Source organism: Magnolia sinica, chromosome 5 (assembly GCF_029962835.1).
Source record: "Magnolia sinica isolate HGM2019 chromosome 5, MsV1, whole genome shotgun sequence".
NCBI classification, from domain to species: domain Eukaryota; kingdom Viridiplantae; phylum Streptophyta; class Magnoliopsida; order Magnoliales; family Magnoliaceae; genus Magnolia; species Magnolia sinica.
The window spans coordinates 12990850-13013989 of record NC_080577.1 but is presented as its reverse complement, the minus strand read 5'-3'; the positions used below and the strand labels follow the sequence as shown (position 1 = coordinate 13013989).

At 38.1% G+C, this 23140-nt stretch overlaps 1 protein-coding gene across 1 annotated transcript in view; it reads right to left on the bottom strand.

The window, feature by feature from the left end:
- The window catches only part of LOC131246947 (uncharacterized), a 168106-nt gene that overhangs the window by 122573 nt on the left and 22393 nt on the right, over positions 1-23140 (bottom strand). The window contains exons 13-22 of the mRNA XM_058247407.1: positions 19912-19983; positions 19723-19788; positions 19079-19144; positions 18940-18975; positions 18746-18792; positions 17345-17724; positions 17049-17244; positions 9220-9408; positions 478-596; positions 119-329 (exon numbers count right to left, since the gene is read on the bottom strand). Coding sequence (XP_058103390.1) covers positions 119-329; positions 478-596; positions 9220-9408; positions 17049-17244; positions 17345-17724; positions 18746-18792; positions 18940-18975; positions 19079-19144; positions 19723-19788; positions 19912-19983 — 1382 coding nt within the window. The remainder of the gene's footprint in view (positions 1-118; positions 330-477; positions 597-9219; positions 9409-17048; positions 17245-17344; positions 17725-18745; positions 18793-18939; positions 18976-19078; positions 19145-19722; positions 19789-19911; positions 19984-23140) is intronic.

Genomic DNA, 23140 nt, shown 5'->3' with positions numbered 1-23140 from the left:
CCAATTACCAAAATGGAATCAGAATAATTATCCTTTTTTTTTTCCATGTATCCTATACAATACATGTGCTTTGAAAGGGAAAAAAATATTCCAAGAAAGAAAACAATAATGAACTTACGAAAGAGAGCACGGGCAAGGCTATTATTTTCCATGTACTCATATACCAGCAATAATTGATCTCCTTCAATACAACAACCATAAAGCTTCACAAGATTCGGATGATGCAAAGCAGAAATCATGCCTATCTCGTTCAGAAATTCACGGTTTCCTTGACTTGATTTGGATGAAAGTTGCTTCACTGCAATTATGGTACCATCTGGTAATAGACCCTGCATTGGATTAATAATTAGATTTTTTTTTTCTTTCTAAAGAGTTAATAATTAGATGTTTTATGTATAACCATGTATGAGATGAAATAGAATACATTCAGTTCAAAGGCAATGGTAGATCAAGACACCCGGTGCTTGTGTATTTTACCTTGTAAACGGAACCGAATCCACCTTCTCCAATCTTGTTGGAAATGTCAAAGTTGTCAGTGGCAGCTTTAATTTGTCTTAAGGTGAAGGAACCGGTTTGCAGATCTAAACCACTACGATCTGTACACCAAAAAGAGGAGTCGAAAGTTTATTAACTGGACATCCTTTTACTGTAAACATGAATCCCATATTTGATTCAGCACGTAATTAACCACAAGCAAGTTGTCCAAGACATGGGATCAGAAGCATAATTGAAACCTATGGTCTGGTCGTGGTGGGTCCCATTGTGGAATGGCCTAATCTTTGGGCCGGGGCATGTCCATGTGGCTCGTAGCTGTGGATGTCCTGGATCTTGTACATGTGCCATAAAGCCCTCCATCCATTATGGACAAGCAAGTATACTAAGAATTACTCCAAATATCATTCTTATTATTATTATATAGGGTATCTGTTGAGAACAATGTTTTAAATATCGTTACACATAATGAATCACACCCTTGGGATATGGATACATATCGGTTATCGCATGGGATATATCGGTTGTATCGCGTAATGTATCGCTGTTGTTGGGAAACATTGGAAAATTGGGAAATTGGTCAAATTTTTCAATGAAACTTCAGAGATTGTTGAAAAGGACATCAATACACATACAAATCAAAACCTTACAAAAAAAAAAAAAGTGCACGTAATAGGGGTTTCCTTTGTATGGGATCCTAATATATGTGTTGTCCAACTAAACTGATGCAAGTATATTCAAAGTCTATTCATATAACTTGTAAACGTAAGAAGACATGTATGGAAACACAAGCAATACATTCAAAAGCAAAAGAAGAATCACTAGATTAAGTTACATACATGTTTGATTTTGTGTTTGAATACAAAGATTGCAACTGATTTGCGAGAAATTGAGAAATTTTGATTTTTCCCAATTTTCTGCAACTTGGACCATCTCCCTAAATCTCAAAATCGAAGCTCCAAATCCATGATTTTTCATAGAAAACATGAATAATCATAGATTTATAACCATTTGACACTGATTTAGCGTAATTTACAACAAAAAAAATGGATTGAAAATCGAAAATGTTCACTAGATTGAATAGGTGGGATATATCGGCACTACCTATGCATATCATATCGCATAGGTGGGATACAAGATATATCGTGGGATATATCGGCCAATATCGTCGATATTTAAAACACTGGTTGAGAATAGATACTCAAACATTTCATTATCTTGTGTTTTATGTTTATTATATTGTGAGTTTATTTCCACATCGGATACTTGTGGAAAAATGGGTTGTGACTCTTATCTATGTAAAGGGGCCAAGTCACCTAGTCTAGAGTGGAAAGTCTATAATGATGTAGCACCTTGTGCATCTAGGAGATGGTAAAATGTTGCGTTAGATCCCGTTGGCTTTGTCTACTCAGTCCAAGGTAGTTGTAATGGCCACTGCATTACCGCTACGACTTTATTTTTCTTTTTCTTTTTCTTTTTTCCAAAAAAAAAAAAAAAAAACCTACGTCGGCCCATCATTAGCCATGAAGGGCCTTTTTCTCTTCTTCTTCTTCTTCTTTTTTTTTTTTTTCTGTAACGGCTGTTACGGTTCTGTAATGCATAACGGTGCCCACCTTTATCATTACGTAACATCCGTTATGAAATTGTTTTTTCATACTTTGACTCAGTATGTTCTTTTTCTTCAACGGTTACAATCCAGCTGACCGAGCGGGCTTCATGTTGATCTAGAGGAACAACAACAACTCCAGTTACATTATTTGCAACACCAAGACTGGAGACCCCGGTAAATGGCTCCTGATGTTTGATTGAAGAAGGGCCACAACAACTCACGATCCTGACACCTGATGCTGATCTATAGCAATCAATGCATGATCTTCATGGCGCAACAGCAGTGCTGGGCCAACATGGAAAGAAAACACCCCATGGTGTTTGATGATGCAAACTATCACACTGTTGTTGCATGAAATATGATCAGACGATGAAGATACAGATGTTGCCCACTAATCGAGTGATCAGACAACGAAGATGTGGATTCCGACGCTGATTCAGACTTAGTTCAGCAAATCGAAAAGACGAGGAAACAACAACGATGGATCTAGGCCAAAACACCTCCAGATCAACAGAAAATAGCAGTAGCAGCAGTTTTGCAGCGAATCATGGTCAGCAACGATTTGAAACTTAGAAACAACATGAAGATAGGAAGCAATAACAGCATGGGGAGATCATGATCAATGGATCCAACTGATCCAAATGACCCAACTGATCGTCACACTGAAGATTTTGGTGAGAGGATAACATGGTCCCCATGGACTAACCAGGGAGAACCCAACTTGTTCTCTCCTTCGGACAAACAAGAAAACGGATCGGGAAAGGGATTACCCAATCAAAACCTTGGAGAGAGGATCCTCTTTTTCAGTAACTGTCAACTGATAGTGGAGGTCATTTTTCAATAAAGAAAACCACCGCCAAAATTCTTCAATGTGGTTTCTATTGGCCGACCATGTTTTAGGACACCCACAAGTTTCGTAGAGCGTGTGAGCGATGTCAAAAGTTAGGAGGAATCTCTTGTCAAAATATGATGCCTCTGAACCCAATTCTAATTGTTGAAATTTTCTGTTGTTGGGGCATCGATTTCATGGGACATTTCCACTCCTCTTTTGGATATCTTTATATTCTCCTAGCTGTTGGCTATGTTTCAAAGTGGGTGGAGGCAATTCCATGTAGAACTAATGATCATAAAACAGTTCTACAGTTCTCAAAAGAAAATGTTTTGTCAAGATTTGGAATGCCTAGAGCCATCGTTAGCGATGGAGGCTCTCACTTTTGTAATAGGTCATTCGAGAACTTGATGAGAAAATATGGCATTACATATAAAGTGAGTATCCCTTATCACCCACAAACAAGTGGGAAAGTAGAAATTTATAATAGGGAAATCAAGCAAATATTGGAAAAGACAGTGAATCCAGGGCACAAAGATTGGCCTCTTAGACTGACCGATGCGTTGTGGGTTTACTCTACTACATTCAAGACCCCTATTGGAATGTCTCCCTATAGACCCTGTCTATGAGAAAGCTTGTCACTTGCCTGTGGAATTGGAATATAGAGCATAGTGGGCCATAAAGAAATTCAATTTTAACATTGATAAAGCAAGCACACTACGCCAAACTCTAGCTTGTTGAGTTAGAAGAAATCCGGAATGAAGCATATGACAATGTGAGAATATACAAAGAATGGATGAAAGTGTTCCATGATGAGAACATTTTCAGGAAATCTTTTGACCCAAACCAGAAAGTTCTCTTGTACAACTCTAGCCTTCATTTTTTTCTCTGTAAGCTGAGATCCAGATGGACCCGTCCCTTTGCTGTGAAAACTGTTTATCTATATGGGGATGTGGAAATTGAGAACTCAAAGAATGACAATGTATTCAAAGTGAATGGACAGAGATTGAAGTCTTTTGTAAAAAGAATTGCTTTAGAGGATGTGTCCATACCTCTAAAAGATCGTGTGTATCAGCATTGTATCTCCTAGTCTGATGGAGATCATTTCCCTTTTTCATAGGTTATTTTCTTTAGTTGGATAGGTTATTTAATTTTTTTTAGTTTGAGTTTGTTTCCACGCTGACTAGGAGAAATTCAAGAGCTTTCATGTATTCCTCATTTCAAGTACTCTCTACCCTCTACTTGATTATATTTCTATTGCTCTAATGTTGATTTCATTGCATGATATTTTTACATTGAAAACGATGTATCATTTAGGTTGGGGGTTGGGTTTTCCTTGGAAAATTCTTCAATTAGTTGGATCTTTGATGTTTTTGGGCTAAAAAATAAAATAAAATATTGATTTCTGTTTATTTATGTTGAATTGAAAGTAATTTGAATGATAGGAATGATAAAGCACTTCGTTTTGTGAAGTTGAAGTCTAGAAATTGGTATATTTGTAAAAATCCAGTTGAGTTCTTTTTAGTAACTTTCTAATGGAAATTGTAAACATTGTTAAATAATGAATTTCATAATTCACATCTGATTTACATTGATAAAGAACAAATTTTGATATTGAAAGTGATAACATGATGATTGCTTGAGAGTGTAAAAGAACCAAGCCTGATGAACCTTGATTGTGTTGAAAAAAGAAAAAAGAAAAAAGAAAAGAAGAATACATCGAAAAGGGCTACCTATTTAAATAAAATAAAAAAAAAGAAACAGAGAGAATGAAAAGAAATTTGTCCTTCAAAAGAAGACAAAAAAAGGAAGAAGAAATATGGACAATAAAAAGAAGTATTTGAAAAGAAAGATAAAAAGAAAGAAATAGAGTGAAAGCCGTCAATGTGAAATTTTTTGGAAAGGATAGTAGTGAAGGTTGATTTTGTGCTTTGGTTGATATGCTCACTTTAGGTAGTTGTGAGTTGATTTCCTTATTGATGTAAAGCCGAGTTTTACTGAGCACCATGGTTTTCTATGTTTGGAATTCTCCATTAGGCAATTAGTGTTCTGAACTCATGACGAATTGTTTCTGATAATGCTAGGATCTAGATTGACATTTTCTTTGGAAGCTTTGTGCCTTAGAATTCAGTTGTTTGGGTTGGTCTAAGGATATACGAGTATATGAGATTTGATCTTCTGAAAAGGATTTTTATGTTGGATTTCGAAAAATCTTTCGCATGTTTTGCTTGGGACTAGCAAAATGCTAGTTGGGGGTGTGATAAGTCCTAAATATTGCATATTTATCCCCTATTTCATAGTGCTTTACCAAGCAAATTTGTGTTAAAGTGACTTAATTGGATATGTTTTTGATGTGTAGGTAGATTTCAAAGTCTAAGTCGAATATGTGCATAAAACGATGATTTAAAGCTTGAAGGAGTTGAAGTTGAATATTTAAAGTACCAATGAATCAAGGAGATCAAGTACCGAATTGAAGAAAAAGGCCAAAGATCAAGTAATTGAAAGAAAAAATCACATTTTGATCACTCGAGCAGAGGGTTTGACTGATTGACCAACCTTTGATCGATGTCAATCGATCGGCAGAAGTATCAAGAAAATTCGGATTTCTGGCTAAACTCTGGACTATTTTTTGCCACTTTTGGTTTATCGAAAGTGCAGGGTTCGATCGATCGATAATGAAACAAAATTTTGAATTTGCTTGCTGGACGTTTTTTAACATGTTCGATCAATCGAAGATCCCTTCAATCATTGTCGATCAATCGACAACATCAATCAACGGTGGTAGTTGCTGTGAAAGTTCACGATTTTCCAAAGTCGATGTGAAAGTTTGGAGCTCCTATCTATATAAGGTGTTGTTTTAGATGTTCTTAGAAATATTCTAAGGTTTAGAGAGAGAGAGAGCTAGGGTGAAGTTCTTCAGAGTTGTTCTTCTTCCTCGAATCCTTCAGTTCTAGTTTTATTTTTTGTTTTGTTTTGTTTTTGTTTTAATATGTTAGCCATGCCAGGCTAATCTCTTAGCTAGGGATGAACCTCTTGATGAATTCTTATAGTTAATTCGTTTTTAATTCAAGTTTAACGGTTTTTAATGTTGAATAGAGATTGTGTTGATTGAATTCTTAGCTTGGAGAAGGAATTGTTCTGTAAAATCAATTGATATATTGTTAACTTTGGGTACAACAAATGTTTTTGATTCCTTGTGATCAATTGTCTAGATTTTCATGAGAAATTGAACTATCTCGATTCATCTATCTTTTTTGGGAATTGTGTATAGAATTAATAGATTTATTTTCCAATTAGAATGAATCTTCATTCGATTCTAGTTGAGTTATTAAGTTGAATTAGACGAATTACTGTGAGAATTTGTTAATTGGGGATTCCTGGAACCTTAGTTACTTTTAATCACTGTTTTAAACCCTTTTTATTTCCCGGATTAAAAACCCAAACCTCTTGTTAGAACTAGAAGTGTTCGAACCAATTTTAGTCCCTCTGGAACGATCTCGGTCTCACTGAGTTATTACTACATCGCAATCCTACACTTGGGGTCGTACAACAAGATCCAACATACCGAGGGGGATAACGCCCTCATTATTTTATCTTCCTTCCCCACTCTATAAAAGTATTCCAACCAACCCTTCAGGTCAGAGATATGGCACCCTCCTTAAGGCAAGCAACCGGTCCATTGCATACTTTGTCAAGCTGCTTCTATTGTTTAAGGGTGGACCATTAAGGTTGGCCCTTGCAAGGATTCCTCCTACCATACCCAATGAATTTGAGATTGTGGTGGAGTTGTCCCAATGCTTTTTGCTCCGGCGACAGAGGTCCTCTGTCGGCTACTAGGGTCTCCAGAAAGAATAGCCTGCTTGAAGGATTTGGGGCCTCCTACCTCATGAGGCACCTGAGAGAAATGGATATCCATCCACTCCTTTGGAAAGTAATTGACGAACAGGGTAGGAAAAGCACGAAGGTCTCGAAATTTCTAACTTTAGCTAGGATTGATTCCCTTCTTGTTCTTTCTAACTACCCTAACCCACTCTTCCGGTTTCCCCCCTTCGTCCACTGCAAGAGATTGGGAGCTACGGGATTCATCAATTTTACTTTTAACTTTCGCCAAGATTCTCTTGTGAGAAGATGATGAGCTTCGATGGTTCGATCTTCCAAAAGGAACTTCGTCTCCAGTTCCGTCATCTAGATGGTGGAGACTCTACTAACATGTCGGAGAGAGGTGCTTTGATTAAACGACTCCCTTTAAGATCTGATGATTAATCCTATGAGCACCTTTGCTTTTAGACCTAGGCTGATAAGAGACTCAAGAAGAGGAAAGCCCTTGCCCTCGCCCTCACACTCACTTTGTGAGGTTTCCGCCCTCAAGATGAGAGAAAAGAGTTTCTCTGGCCCAATTTGGATCTACGACTTGCATGAACTTTTGCCTTAGAGCAGTCATGGGAATCCCGTGAAATGCTACCTTGGGATCAATAATGATCTACTGCCTTAGAGTGCCCATGAGAATCTCGAGTGATCCTACCTCAAGATTGATGACCATTCTTCTTTCACTCCTCAATTGTCTTAGAGCACCCGCAAGAATTGAAACCCTTAAAGGATCCCTTTCAGCGCCCATTCGTCATTATTCCTATTCCTGCAACAAGGAGGAACTCACAACACTTTATCACCTAGTAAGGCAAAGCCTTGGGAGATTGGAGCCTCCCTATCAATTGCAATCCGAGCCAGAGAAGGAAACACTTATCGAGAGGTCCATCAAAGCACCATATATCCTCTTGAAATTGGATGTAAGAGTTGTTTCCCACTAAGAAAACAACTTTTTTCTTAAACAAATCAACAATTCTGAAAATTGCCTTCCACTTGCCTGGAACTATATAGGGAAGAGGACTTGGCATACCAACCGCCCTCAAGGCCATCAACCTCCACACCAAATCTCCATAGCCACTTCCCTAAGAGGGCTATGTTCATTGTTTTTAGAAACCTAATACCTACTCCACCTTTGCTCATAGGTTCGCACCTTGCACCAGCCCATTAGGTGAAACTTATCTTTAGATCCCCTCCAAAGGAATTCCTTGTGAATCCTTTCCAACATACAAAGAACACTGGCCGGGAGTTGAAACAAAGACAAAGTATAATGGCATGTTGGACCTGGCCACTTTGATGAGAATCAGTTTTAGTTTTGTTAACATTATCATACATAAAATAGCTAGCCCTTTTGCTCTTTGGACAACTGCAAGAAAGGAAGACCCAAAAGGGTACGAATAAAAATGAACATAACAAAAATTGAAAATAACAAAATTCCCGCCATATTTTATTATTTAAGACAATATGTTTATACATACTAATTTTCCCATTTGTTTTTAAAGAAAATCATGGTCTTTTATAGTTGGATATAACATGAACTATAAATTTTGAAATAATTTTTTATCCCTATATTTCAGTATAAAAGCAAAACCAGAATACAAAGGACTGCATGATATATTTGTTTCTGAATATCCAGTGTTAAATGTTGCATACCAATCAAATATACAATTATGTAAATGTCATATAATCGTATCTTCGGTCTTTTGTTAGAAGGGAAGTTTCCTTATGGTTTTTGTAACCTTCACTGCTTTGGTGAAGGGTGTTAACCTACACCAAACCTCATCAATGAACATGCTCACTGATCTGAGCCATCCATTAGAATGGCCAACTCTTGTAAAGGCTATTATTGCCCGAAACCCCATGCTTGAACCATGTAAAAATTAGCCTATAAAGTGAACCAAGTGTACAATTAATTCTATATTTTTTCAACCTTTTAGGCTAAAATGATATTTACTGTCCAATTAGTGGACATCGGGGGTTACTTTTTGCATGGTTCAGGTCGTCCAATCAATCTGAATTTTGGGCAGTGTCCACTGAAGAGGTGGTCTCTAATGGGACAACCCAGATCAATGAGCATGTTCACCCAATATTAGTCAGAGACATATTGGTAGTTTAACCACATGTGGTAATGTTCTTCATCAAGCATTGGAGTTTACTACACGTGCATGCATATCCCACCTTCTTGACAGAGCTGTCAACAGGAAGTGGCAGTTCAACCATTATAATCAGCTGACAAAGAGATTGAACATATCATTTCCCATGTTGAAGGGATGAAACACCAGATTTGACTAATTCAGCCAGGCATCAACTTCAACACTAGGTACTCAAGAGCTTGCTAATAAAACGGCATACTTCCAGTGCCAGATTAACTAATTATTAGAAAAACATAAACAAGCAGCACAAGCGCGAGTCATATGACATTACTGACTTTTCCGTTTTAGATTAAGATCTAATATGGTAGATTTCTTTCTACCTTGGTCAGTTGAGGATTTGCCACCCAGGCAGCCTTTCTTCCAGAGGATGACCAAAACCAAGAAAACAAAGGATAATGCTGCCGCTACAATCCCAAAGACAGCACCAATAGATATTGCCTTGCCATCTTTCGGTGGTGGAAAGTCTGCGCAAAGAATAAGATCATACAAACCAGGTTTTCAGATTGATGGCATTAAGGTGATTGAGAAAATCTGACTCTACTTGATCGCATACTTGAATATCAAAACTTGTAGAATTGGAAGGTGATTAAATTTATGCAACTTCAAGAAAGAGACTTTAAAATGCTATCCAAACTCAGCTGGAACCAAGATTCACTCAAAAGCATAGTGGAATACCAGAACTTCTAGAATTGGATCCTTTCCTTATTAAAATTATGCAAATCTGAGCGACGAAAAAAAAAAGAAAAAAGAAGAAGAAAAAAAAACAACTAAAAAAGCTATCTATACTCAGCTGGGACCAAATCAGAAAAGTCGAACATATGCAACTTAAAAATTATGCAAACGTGAACTCTGTCTTATAAAATTCCATTAGAACCATTTCAGAATCTTTCATCATGATCATCTAAGTGTTATCTCAATTAATTGGGTTTGACTACATGAACCTCTAGAGAGATTTTTAGTTATATTGTAAGGGGGGTATTTTAGTCTCTTTACCCCCCAGTGGCACTATTGTAATTTAATATAAATAGATTAGTCTATCACAATGATAGACTAATCCAATCTCCCTACTTCTCGGCTCTTCTCTTCTCTCATTTCTCCTTTTCTCTTCTTAATCATTTCCTTATTTTCTCCTTTTTTTGGTTCTTGAATATCAACTTGGATTAGAGTGAAATTCTACAGATTTCTAAATTGATCACTGCTACAGGGCCTTGCTGATGTCAGCATCCCTACAGATGACCTCAGCATTTGTACTGTCAATACTGACATAGTAGAGCAAGAAGGGCATGATCTGAACAATCTAGATTTTAGATGAATCATGGTGATTTTTTGTAGAATTTTGTAGACTGATTGGAGATAAGCTTTGTACGGATCTTTGCATTAGCAGAAAACGGCCCCAAATAATGATTTTTCAAGATATCTTCCAAATCAGTTGATGATTCGCAGTAAATCCAACACAGGGTGGATCATTTTTTTCCCGAAGTAGTCATTCATAGCCTTTTGTTGTATCGATTTTGAGGATTTATAGAGTTTTCACTACCAGTTCTAGATTCGGCTTCCATTTTTTGGGTTTTTCCCAAACCATGCCCTACACCAGTTGTTTGGTTTATATTTGGCTGATTTCTGAGAGAATATTTTCAGCCCCCTTTTTCGGTGATTTGAAGGAGTATTTGAGTTTTAACGGAGATCGATCCTTTTTTTTAATTATTATTAGATCAACTGCTTTTTTTGGGGGGTTTTCTTCTATTTTCAAGATATACACCATTCGATCTGTGTATATCCATGTGTTTAGCACTATTTGATCTCCTTTAGCCTAATTGATGCACTGGAGTATGATTGCATCCTTTTTTTGCTGTTTGGACTGTTTATTGGGTTTTGAAGTGGAAGGACATATATTGTAACTGTGGTGTATGTGCAGATCTTGTCTAGTCTACTTGGGCTCCTAAAGTGTTCCTGTGGATTGATTTTTTCTTCCAGGCTTCCAACAGGGTGTTGTGCGCGATTGGCCTTGAGTCTATGTGCTTATATGGAAGACAAATTCTCTTAAGGCATGATTATGAGGTTTTCTTATTCACATACATTGTTGATCATAATTGTGAAGTTGAATGACAACAATTACTTGCAATGGGCTCAATCAGTTAAGTTATTTTTCAGAGGTCAGGAAAGGCTCACCTATATTTTGGATGAAGCTCCTGGTCTAGAGGAAGAGAAATTCAAGACCTGAACTAAGGAGAATTATCAAGTTATAGCTTGGTTGCTCAATAGTATGTGCCTTCTGTGAACAACTCAATTATGTTTCTGACATCAGCCAAGAAGATATGAGATACTATTTGGGACATGTATCCATAGGCTCGTAACATATCCTAAGTGTATAAATTAATTTCATATATTTGTAGATTCCAATAGGATTCTAGAAGTCTGAAGGAATATTTCAATGCACTATGAGGTATGTGAGATGAGTCAGACCTTTATTACCCTCTTCCATCTCATTTCACTCGTGATTATGATCTCATCTGATTATTGGGGCATTCATGATCATATTGTTACAAAGCCCTTCCCATCTCTTGTTGTTGTCTATGTTCTTGTTCGGAGGGTTGTTACTTCATCTTTTGCTTCTCCTATAGCTTTGGATAGATCTTCTTACACACCTGAGGATCGATCTCCTTTGAGTTCTGACACTAGAACCCCTAGTCTGGGGACTCATGGTAGTGGTCGGTCGTGGTGGTCGAGGCAAGGACCGTGATACTAACACAGGCGATCGCGATAGTGGTGTCTGTGGTAATCATAGCAATGGTTGTGATCAGTCTACTTGTGTTTCTATTCACTGTGGCGGCACGAATCATATTTTTGACCAATGTTGGGATATTATTGGCCACCCTTAATGGGTAGAAGCCTATCAAGCTAGTGTTATTACCAACTTTGGGACTTCTCATCCTACTCAGGCCACTTCTATAGTGCACTAAGTGTTGCGTATCTCAGGTGATTTTATTGTTATATCCCTAGAGATATGATGCCTTGATGTAACTTCACATTCAACATGCAGCTTTTACTTTTAAAGCTTTTGTAGACTAGTCAGGTACTGCACTTCATGTGTCCTCTTATCTCTCCTCTCCTAGGTCATTGACTCCAGAGTCACTTCTCATATGATTGGTAAGTTCCATATTCTCAACTAGATGTGAAGAATGCATTTTTACATAATCTTGCGGAGGAGGTGTATATGGATCAACCACTAGGGTTTACTTTGAGTAGTGGCTCACATTTTTTTGTGTCGTCTGAAAAAAGCCCATCCATGGTCTTAAGTAGTCTCTTCAAGCATAGTCTAACAAGTTTAGCCGAGCTCTTCTGGATTTGTTTGCAGTCATTGCTGATTATTCTCTTTTTTGTCTATTGTCACTCCACTAGTGTTATAATTTTGATTGTTTATATTGACAACATTGTAGTGGCTAGTGATGATGTTGTGGGTATTGTTGATCTCATATCTTTCCTTGTGATGTAGTTTGAGATCAAAGATATTGGTTTCTTCGTTATTTCCTTGGGATTGAGGTTACTCGGTCCAAGCCTAGGATTGTCCTCTCTCAGCGGAAATATGCTCTTGACCTATTATTAGAGATTGGTATGCTTGAGTGTACACCTATTGCTACACTTATGGATGATAATTAGAAGATTGATCATGATGAAGGCGATCTTCTTTCTAATGCTGGTATGTAATGTCGTTTGTTTGGCCATCTCATTTATTTGACTATTGCACAACTAATATATCATATTTGATGGGTATCATCAGCGAATTTATGCATGCTCCTTGTACTGCCAATCTTATTGAGGTTTATCAGATTCTTCATTCTTTGAGATTGGCTCCTAGCAAAGGTTTACGATTTCATAGGCATGGTCATCTTCACATTTCTAGATACTCTGATGTTGACGGTGTTGATAGTCTTCATGATCGGTGGTCTACGTCTAGTTACTGTAGGTTTGTGGGTGGCAATCTTATCACTTGGAAATTAAGAAGTAGTCAGTTGTTGCTCGATCCACTGTAGAGGCTGAGTATTGGGCGATGGCTTGTGTGACTAGTGAGCTTATTTAGCTTAAGACACTATTACAAGAGCTTGGCTATCCTTCTTCTAATCACATTCCATTATATTGTGACAATCAAGTTGTCATTCATTTTGCTAGTAATCCAGTTTCATGAGCGTACTCAACATATTGAGGTTGCTTGCCATTTTACATGAGAGAAGGTAGCTAATATGGAGATTGAGACACCATTTGTTTGCTTGGGGGAATAGTTGATCGATGTCTTCACTAAGTCTCTTAGTCGGAACTCTCTTCATCATATTATTGATGAGTTGAGCATGATTGATATCTATGCTCCAATTTTAAGGGGGTGTAGAGATATTTTTTAGTTATATTGTGAGGGGGTATTTTAGTCTTTTTACCCCAAGTGGCACTATTGTAATTTCCTTCTTCTTATAAATAGAAATAGGTTAGCCTATTATCACATTGATAGACTAATCCAAGCTCTCCAATTATCACATTGATAGACTAATCCAAGCTCTCCACGCGTTTTCTCTCCTCTTTTCTCGTTTCTCCTTTTCTCTTCTTAATATTTTTCTTATTTTCTACTGCTTTTTTGTTCTTGAATATCAATTGTACCATGTTCTTCCATGCCACTCTATCAATGGTCATACCTTCAGTTAGACCATAGGTCATCAAGTCCTTTCTTACTATGTCCATGCACGTCCTTTTGGGCCTCCCCCTTGCCCTTTTAGAGCCTTTAACTTGTACCAATTCACTCCTAACCGGCACAGTTCTTGGTCTTTGTTGCACATGACCAAACCATGTAAGTCTACTTTTTGTCATCTTATTACCTATTGGTTGATGGGGGCATCTCGCGCACATGCACGCCCCCCTTACGCACATACGCAAGGAGGAGGAGGGCCCCACCATCGATTTGGATCGATGACGATGTCTAGGGAGGACCTCCTAGTTAAAGGACTATGTTTTAGTTCCTTGGAGTGGACTCGATCGTCATGTGAATCCCACTATTGGATCTCATGATTGTGGCCCACTACTCTAGATGATCTAGTACTTTGAGTTTTACTTATTATTGTTATTAGGAATATCATGGACGGTTTAGATTGCTTTGATTAGTTGTTATTTTTGTTACTTCGTCTCTAAGTAATAAGGTGCGCACATGACGCGACTTTTGGGGTATAAGTTTTCCTTATAAATAGGCAACTCCTTATAGGTTTTTTGTCATTGAATATTATGAATAAAATTCTGCGTTTTCCTGCTTCTCTAATTCTCTGAGTTGTGGAAATCCAATTGGGTGCGAAACCCTCCCTTCTTCGAAGGGCTAACTACCGTGGTGCGAAGCTACACCCATCTCAAACTGCCCCCATCTCCTACCATTAATATTCATCATCTCCCATAGCCGTCCACGCTTCAAATCCACCTCTTGTTGCAGCCAATCCTTCCTCTACAGCAGATTTGCAGAATCAAGCCCTGCAGGAGGGCTGAAACTTCGGCGGAGCACTGTGCGCAGACCGGACGTCGGATCAACCTGAAACTTGGTGTGTGGGTGGCCCACCCCTGGCCGACCAGACCCAAGCTGACATTTTTTGGGTTCGTGGGCCCCGCACTCGTGCGGGCAGGATCCCACGCACGTGCGTCTGGACCTTGTTGTTGTCCACACGTGTGGTACATCTCAGGTTCGTCTCTCTCATCTATTTCACTCCTCTCTCGTCTTATTTCCCTAACACTGACCCTAGGTTATCCTAAATCCCAAGTTCTATTCCCTTTTACAACCGTACGGTTTCCCGAATTGAAACATGTGAATCTCTTGGATTGGGGAAATAATCCTTTGCATGTGTGGATGAATCTACTCTCCTTTGATCATTGTTTGGTCTATACTTTTAATTAATCCATCCCTAGCATGTGTAGGCTTGGACCCTTGTAGATCCCCCTTGTTGAATGCTTAACTTTATGTGGGGTGTGGAATTTTTGTGATTGTTTCTAAATTAGTATGATCTTAAGCCTGAAATTTTGCATATCATATTTAATTTACATGTCCTGCATCATTGGTGTTAGCCCTAAGTTCCTTCAAATGCATTCATTTCTAATTCTATCCTTCCTCACCTTGTTACTCATCCATGTCAGCATCCTGATTTCAGCTACACATCCTATGAACATGTTGTTCCTCAATTGTCCAACATTTTGTCTCATAAAGCATGATTGGTCTTAAGGGCCTGTTTGATTTTCATTGTTTCACCGGGAAAAGGTAAATACCCTGGAAATGGGTGATTATTACCGTTTCGCCTGTTTGAATATTCAGGGGGGATTTCACTTCTTGGAAACCGGTTCAAAAGTAGTAGTGGCCATTTTAGGACCCCATCTCGATGTATATGATATATCTGTTCCGTCCATCCATTTTATCACAACATTTTGAGATATGAGGAGAAAAATGAGTTAGATCCAACACTCAACTGGCTCATACCAAAAGAAACAGTGGCCCCAAGAAGTTTTTAACGGTAAGCATTTAATTCACATTTTTCTATGGCGTGGTCCACTTGAGCACTGGATATGCCTCATTTTTTTGGCTTATATCATAAATTTATCTGACATAATGGATGAATAGTGTGGATATATGATATGCATCATGGTGGGACCCACAAATGTTTTACAATATTTGCTACTTTTACCTCCAAAAAGTAGGCTGTCAAATCAGTTACGGGGAAGTGTGCGGCGGCTACGGAGGGAAATAATTATTACCATTTACCCGGGTATTTCCCATTTCTTTGAAAAGCAAACAGGCCCTAAAGCTATCCTATAAAATTACCCTATCAATTTGAGTGGTACATGATGATCCCATTTCTTCCATCCAACTTGAATTTTATGGGCAACAAGCTTCTCAATCTCTCCACTCTCATGAACTATCGACCCAAGACTCAAAAGTGGTCATTCTGGGAAACTTCCTGTTAAGCAATCTTAACTAATTCTTCATTTTCACTCCTATTGTTACTAAAATTGTACTCCATATACTCTGCTTTAGTCTAATTAATTTTAAATCCTTTAGTTTCTAAAGCACCCTTCCATAAATCTAGCTTTGTGTTTACACCCTCGTATTGTCAATCAAAACTATGTCATTTGTAAACAATATACACCATCTCTTGCTACAAATGCCTGAATTTTATGGAAAGTAGATTAAAAAATCTCAATTTATACAAAGTAGATGGATGCCTCCTGCTGGATCTATCAAGTTATAATTCGATGCTAGTTTTGTTGGTGTGGGACCAGCGGGGTGGGTGGTGTCATGTGCCACTTTGGAGGGTTGAAAAGGTGCTTTTGGTTCCTTAGGGACATGCATCCCAATGAAGCGGAGGTGAGAACTCTTTGGTTTTTTTTTTCTTGTTAGCTTGTTAGTACACCCACTGTCAGTTCATACTTCACTGTTAGCCACCCCCACTAGGGATCGATACCAAGACCTCAGTGTTGAAACGAGGTATCTTTCACTCAGTCTACCACTTGAGCTATGGATCAGGGTGTGAACTCTTTGGGTTGTGGAGAGAGAGACTTGTAGTGGAATTGTTGAACTCCCAAGGCCCATTTGTAGAGTAGGATGACCGTTTTAATGCGATAAGATGGAGAAATAGCTTGGCTTCCTGTATAAGACCTGCCACACGGATTAAGGGGGTAAAAGACATTAGGTCTGCCTCTCGAATTTCTCCCTCATATTTTTTGGGAGTCCAAGCTGGAAGAAGATTCTACAGTAAACAAGAGGTGTCAAGTCCTTTTCTGTCTTTCAGGGATTTTCAGCTTTTAACAAAAATTTATCATTACTGATTAAAATGAAAACCTTTCCAGAATCATTTCAAATTTTTATATTCAAGTAAAATAAGAGGACTACGAAGTATTCCTTTTGATCTTATGGTTAGTCCAATCTTCCAAATTGAGTACAATCGTCGTTTTGCTATTTCCCCCAAGACTCATCTATAAGTCTTTCTTTACGAACATGCACCTTAAAGAGGTTCGTAGTGAGCCAGTCGTTAGGATCAACTTACCTGCAGCATAAGCGATAGCAATAAGAAGATTCAGATGCAAAATAGCAACATACCAGGGTCCACAGATATAGCTGATATTAGAGGACCATAGGTTCCCCTATCAGGGATGGATTTTGTCCCTTTTCCATGCCAATAGAAGCGGATCTCCAAACTGTTAGTATTCACAGCCACAGTAAAATTCTTCACGACTGCACGACCAAAACCACCTGCCTCATCATTGATATTGAAATCCTTCAAAACTAGTTTTCCCTGCATTGAAGTAATTTAGACCTTTTAGTAAGACCAGAATACCATAAGTTAAAAGAAATAAAATAAAATAAAATAAAAAATCTGTGATGCAATTAACTACCTGAATATAAACATCGAATATGCGCCTCCCAAGATTATTAAATGTTTTGTCATCTGTGAAAATTATCTCTGCAAAGTGGAGTTTCACTGTGTAATTCCCTTTTAAAAGGCAAAGTCCATAATATGTGAGGGTGATAGGAGAAAGGCGTGCCCTAGTGTACAATTCAGAGTTGGGCATAGAGAGTTTGGATTTATTTTCGGCTATGTAGTCATCGAAATACTTGTCGTTAATGAAGCTTCCGGTGCTGCTGAGCGCCCAGTTTCTTCCACTACTCAAAGCAAATTTTGAAGCACCAGATGTTTCTTTATCTTCTTCATAGGTGGTGTTTCCGTTGATAACTATCCGATCTCCACCGCAATTTATATGTAAGGAGTGAAAGTCTGCCCAAAAGAGTGACATCAAATTAATACTAATAGGATAGGATCAAGGGAAAAATAAAATAGAAAGCTAAATGATTCATTCAGCTCTTCATATCAGCCTAATCAAATTCAGGTCACCACTCTCCATGCAAATTTAAGTTGCATTGGATGCACTATTGAGTCGAATTGCAATAATGACATCAATGGAGAGGAAATGACCCCATCATAATTTCCTTCTTCAGTATCATAACCAGGAAGTAGCCCTAAAATTTCAGCTATATCCCTTTCTGGTCCTACCACCAAAACTGCAAGTTGGAGCCTAACGCCTCAATATGAATACTAGGGAAGCTAATTGCAAATTGATCATTTCCATCTTATTGTACTAATTATTACAGTTCAATTCAGTAACATATTCAAATGCAGCCTTACCTTTCCATCGTGAAGTTTCTTTATGAGGTATGTTTCATTCAATGGTAATCGTTTAGAAGTTTCTTTTTCAGTAATACTTATAAAAACATTTACTTGGAGTCTTGAACCACCATGAATACTTTAATTAAAAGAAGAGCCGCTTCAAACGAGAGGAAAAACACACATACATGGGACAAATAGTTTGCTTTCACAGTTAGCACATTTTTCCCATTTAAATGGTAGTCACATCAATTCTTTTTTCACAGTAGTCAGGTCAAATTTTAGATACAAAGCAGTTTTTACTTTTTATTTTCCAAGAAGTGAGGATTTTATTGTTAATTTCCATTTTATTGTATTTCCCCAACTGTTATCATCTTCCATGTTATTGTCTTTCTGTTAAGTCTGACCTAAATCTGATCATTTGGCCCTTACATTGAACTGGACTGGATATAGAATGTGTTGGTTCGATCTGATTATAGATTACACTAACTGCATACATAGAAAGGAATATCGAGGAAAACCCCAAAGACAGTTTTGTGAACCAAAGGACAAAAAGAAGAAGAAGAAGAAGAAGAAGAAGAAGAAGAATTGCAAGCTACAACCTCATGTTCTAATTCGAAATGTACAAACTTACGTTTTGAACAATGGAAGTTATCCTTTGAGCATGGAAAAGCACCATTTCTGCATCAGCAATGTGAGGTCAAGAATATGCGAGTAACAAAATCGTATTTAAACATGTGTTCTTTGACTTAAATTAGTTAAAGTAGACATTGATGGTTATCTTGAACTTAAAAGGTAGTTCCCCACTGAAGTACTTAAGAAGCTTACGTATTGTTCCCTGCAGAAGAGCTTCCAAACAAGTTGCTGTCAAGATACAAGTTGATTAATTTAGCATTATGGAAAGAAAAAGAAGAAATCCAAGTGAAGCTGAAGTACAAAAGCCAAACTAAACAGAAGTAATTCTTACATGTCTGTGGGTGGACATTCAGATGATCCAGGTCTTTCCCATGTAAAATTGTTGTAAGAAAGGTCACTGAAAGACAATATTACATTGCAATCTGAACAAAAAATTTCCTGGGAAGAAAGTAAATAAAGAATCTTGGTACTAAAAAACACCCTTCATGTGTTTGGAAAAAAAAGAAGTAATGCCATGATAATCAATCAAAAGGTATGGAAGAGATAGAAACTCAATGGCAAAATTAGACAAACAGTGCCCAGGAGATTGGCACGTTAACAAGATATGCACGACAAAAGTTCTGAGAGTTTCTCCAAAATTTTAGAGAGGAGAAAGGGCAAGTCAGCATTTACTTCCGAAATCCAGGAGATAAAACAACTTTTTCAATTTGAAATTTGAATGGAGAATTTGCGTGCATCCACCATGAGACTACATTTTCACCCCAAATGCAATGCAAACTTTTCCAAGAATATTAAAGATAAATTGCTCATCAGAAATAAAGTGAAAAGGATGCATGAAAGATCAATAGAGCAGCAAGAACTCAAGTGTAAATATGTCACACAAGAAGAATTGACTTATCATTATAAATAATAGATATGTTACTGAAAGCTGAACGATCATAAAGTGATAGTAAGCATCCAGTATGAGAAACATACATGTTTGCTCCTTTATTCAGCATCCATTGTGGTACAGGTCCAGTTAGCAAGTTGCTAGTCAAATACCTAATCAAAAGCCACATATTCTATTCGCTGTGAATGATTCTTTTTTCTTCTTCTTCTTTTGTAATGGAATTAGCTTACAAACTGGTCAGAAGAAACTCCATATCTGAAGATTACATTGCTTACATGAATTCCATCGTTTCTAGGCTTTTGAAGGTGCTTGGAATGTTTCCTTCCAATTTGTTAAAGCTGAGATCTCTGTCAATGAGAAAAGCAAACAACAAAAAATATAACAAGGCTATGTCCCTAAAGAATGCATGCGATTAAATATTTGATCGAACTTAACCATTCAAACAAAAATCATTACTTCATACAACAAAATATACAGTAATATTAGCTCCAATAAATTGTTTTCCAATACAATGCTAACTAAATATTGAAACGTAAATTGCTGAAATTACAAAACAGTTATGCAAAACTTTCCTATAAGTTTGAAGGATAAGTGAGGGCTAAATAGTGGGCAAGATTCAACAGGAATGCAGCAAAGAGAAAGTCAAGAAAATGTTCATCAAGCAACATTTAAGAAACAAATGTTAAAGGGACCAACCCCTAGCTAAGTCTAATGACTCTAATCAAAGCTTGCCAAGTACAATTGATGGAAGGCTTGCAAATGACAATTTATTACTTTTTGATAGGTAAGATGGGATGTTGGGAGAATTGGGTCAAGTCCTGGCAGGGATGGGATTTTTGCATTTATTAGAGTATATCGTGTATCCATGTCTCATATTTTTGAGAGCACTACTCTCTTGAACACAAATTTCCCAAAATCTCTCTTCTTTGTTCTCTACATTGCATCAGAGCTAGTGTTTTAGCAACCCTAGTTTTTACCTTCCCTCCACTCATTTTTATCATTTCTCTAATAATTAACCATGAAAATAAGTAAAGCCCATGTCAAGCCCATGATTAATTGGGCCTGAAATTTAGGTCCAAGCCCAACAAATAATGGGTAGCGTGTTTACTATGCTGGAAATTTAGGCCAAAGCCCAACCCGCAAGCCTAAAGACCAGGCCCTTAAGGTTGTGACACCGAGTACCATCCAAATTCAGCAACAACTCAATCCGTTGCAAAAATAATATATAGAACTGTGGCATGATTGATAAAAGAGAAAGACAGAGAGAGAAGAGAAGAGAAGAAGAGAGGAGAAAGAATGAAAAGAGGAAGAAAATGAGAGATTAAGGTTCACAAGCTCCTCCTCTCTTATTTTTTGACATGATTTTCAATAATTACAATAATCCCATTAGTAACAAAAGCAAGAATACCCTTTTGTCCTAAACATAGATGGGCCGTAGATGGGCCATAGAATGACCCACATCTGATAACTCTCCCCCTAAATCTAGAGCATACATATATCATGAATACCCATATATCATGAATACCCAACTTGGCAAAGAGACGATTTAGTTGACTACGACTTAGCGCTTTCGTGAACATATTTGTCAATTGATCTTAGGACTTGATGAATAGCATGCAAATTTCCTTGCTAGCAACTTTCTCCTAAATGAAATGGCAGCTAACCTTAATGTGTTTGGTCTTTTCATGATAGACATGGTTGTTGGTAATATGAGAGGTTTGAAAGCAAAGAGATGCAGAAGCTTTTCTGTGTATTTTAGATAACCTAATGGGGTTGAATATATAGATATTACAATCATCTATACAAGGAAAGAATAAATGCAGAATTCTCTACCTATACAAACAAGATATACAAGGTATGGATATATAAGGTATGTGAGCTGTCTAACATCCCCCCTCAAACTAATGCTGGTCATCGACAAGTAATAGTTTGCCAACAAGAAAAGAGTGACGTGCAGACTTGAGGGACTTGGTGAGAATGTCAGCAATCTGATCATGGGATGCCACATGTGGAAGAGAAATGAGCCCAGACTGAAATTTCTCGCGGATAAAATGACAGTCAACTTCAATATGCTTCGTCCGTTCATGAAAAACCGGGTTAGAGGCAATCTGAATTACACTGAGATTATCGACATGGAGTGGAGTGGGATTCTGTAGAGGAAAGCCCAAGTCTGAAAGAAGTCCACGTAACCAGACGAGCTCACTACACGCAGCTAACATCGCCCGATACTCGGCTTCTGTACTCGAATTGGAAACAGTGGCTTGCTTCGTACACTTCCAAGAGATGAGAGAAGTGCCAAGAAAAACACAGTAGCCAGTGGTAGATCTTCGTGTGAGAGCGCATCTAGCCCAATCAGCATCCGAATAAGCACGAAGATCCAGAGTCGCCGTGGAGGAGAAGAACAGAGATCGATCTAGAGTGCCACGAAGGTACCGTAGGATGCGCAACACCGCAGTCATATGAAGAGTCCGAGAAGCAGAAACAAACTAACTGACGACTTGGACAGCGTAGGCAATATCAGGGCGAGTCATAGTTAAGTAAACTAGACTCCCAACCAGACGGCGGTATAAATCGGGCTGTGCAAGTAGATCACCATCATCACGACCATAATGAACGTTAAGTTCTAAAGGAGTCTGAACTGTCTTCTGATTCGTCAATGATGCCAAGGCGAGAAGATCCTTGGTATATTTACGCTGGCTGACCAGAATCCCACGGTTGGAACGCGAAAATTCAAGTCCAAGAAAGTATGTTAGATGGCCGAGGTCTTTCATCTTGAAGGATGCTTGCAGAACTTCCTTTAAAGCCAAAATGCCAGTAGTATCGCTACCAGTCAGTAGGAGGTCATCAACATAAACTAGAATAATAACAATGCCGTGAGCAGTGGTGCGCAAAAATAAGGATGGGTCATGACCACTTTGAGTAAAGCCAGCACCCGTAACAACATCGTGAAAGCGTTGGAAGCATGCCCGCGGTGCCTGTTTGAGGCCATACAGGGCTTTCTTTAGGCGACATACCTTATTGTCGGGATTTAAAGAGCCAGGAAGAGATTTCAAATATACGGTTTCTTGGAAGTCTCCATGAAGAAAGGCATTTTTCACATCCATCTGAAAGAGTGGCCATGAGCGAACAGAAGATATAGCCAGAAGGGTATGAACAGTTTTCATCTTGGCCACAGGAGCGAAAGTTTCATCGTAATCAATTCCGTATTCCTGTTTGTATCCCTGAGCGACAAGTCGAGCCTTGTATCGATCCAATGATCCATCAGACTTGAGCTTGATAGAATAAATCCATTTGCTACCAATTAGCTGTTAGTCAGCGGGTCGAGTGACAATGTCTCATGTATGGTTATCATTCAATGCCGCAAGTTCTTCTGCCATAGCCTTCTTCCAACAATCATAAGTGGCTGCCTGAGAATATGAAGTAGGAATAGAAACAGTATCCAGAGTAGCATTCATGGCAGACATAGAGCATATCAAGCGATCAGGCGCTCGATGTTCACGAGCG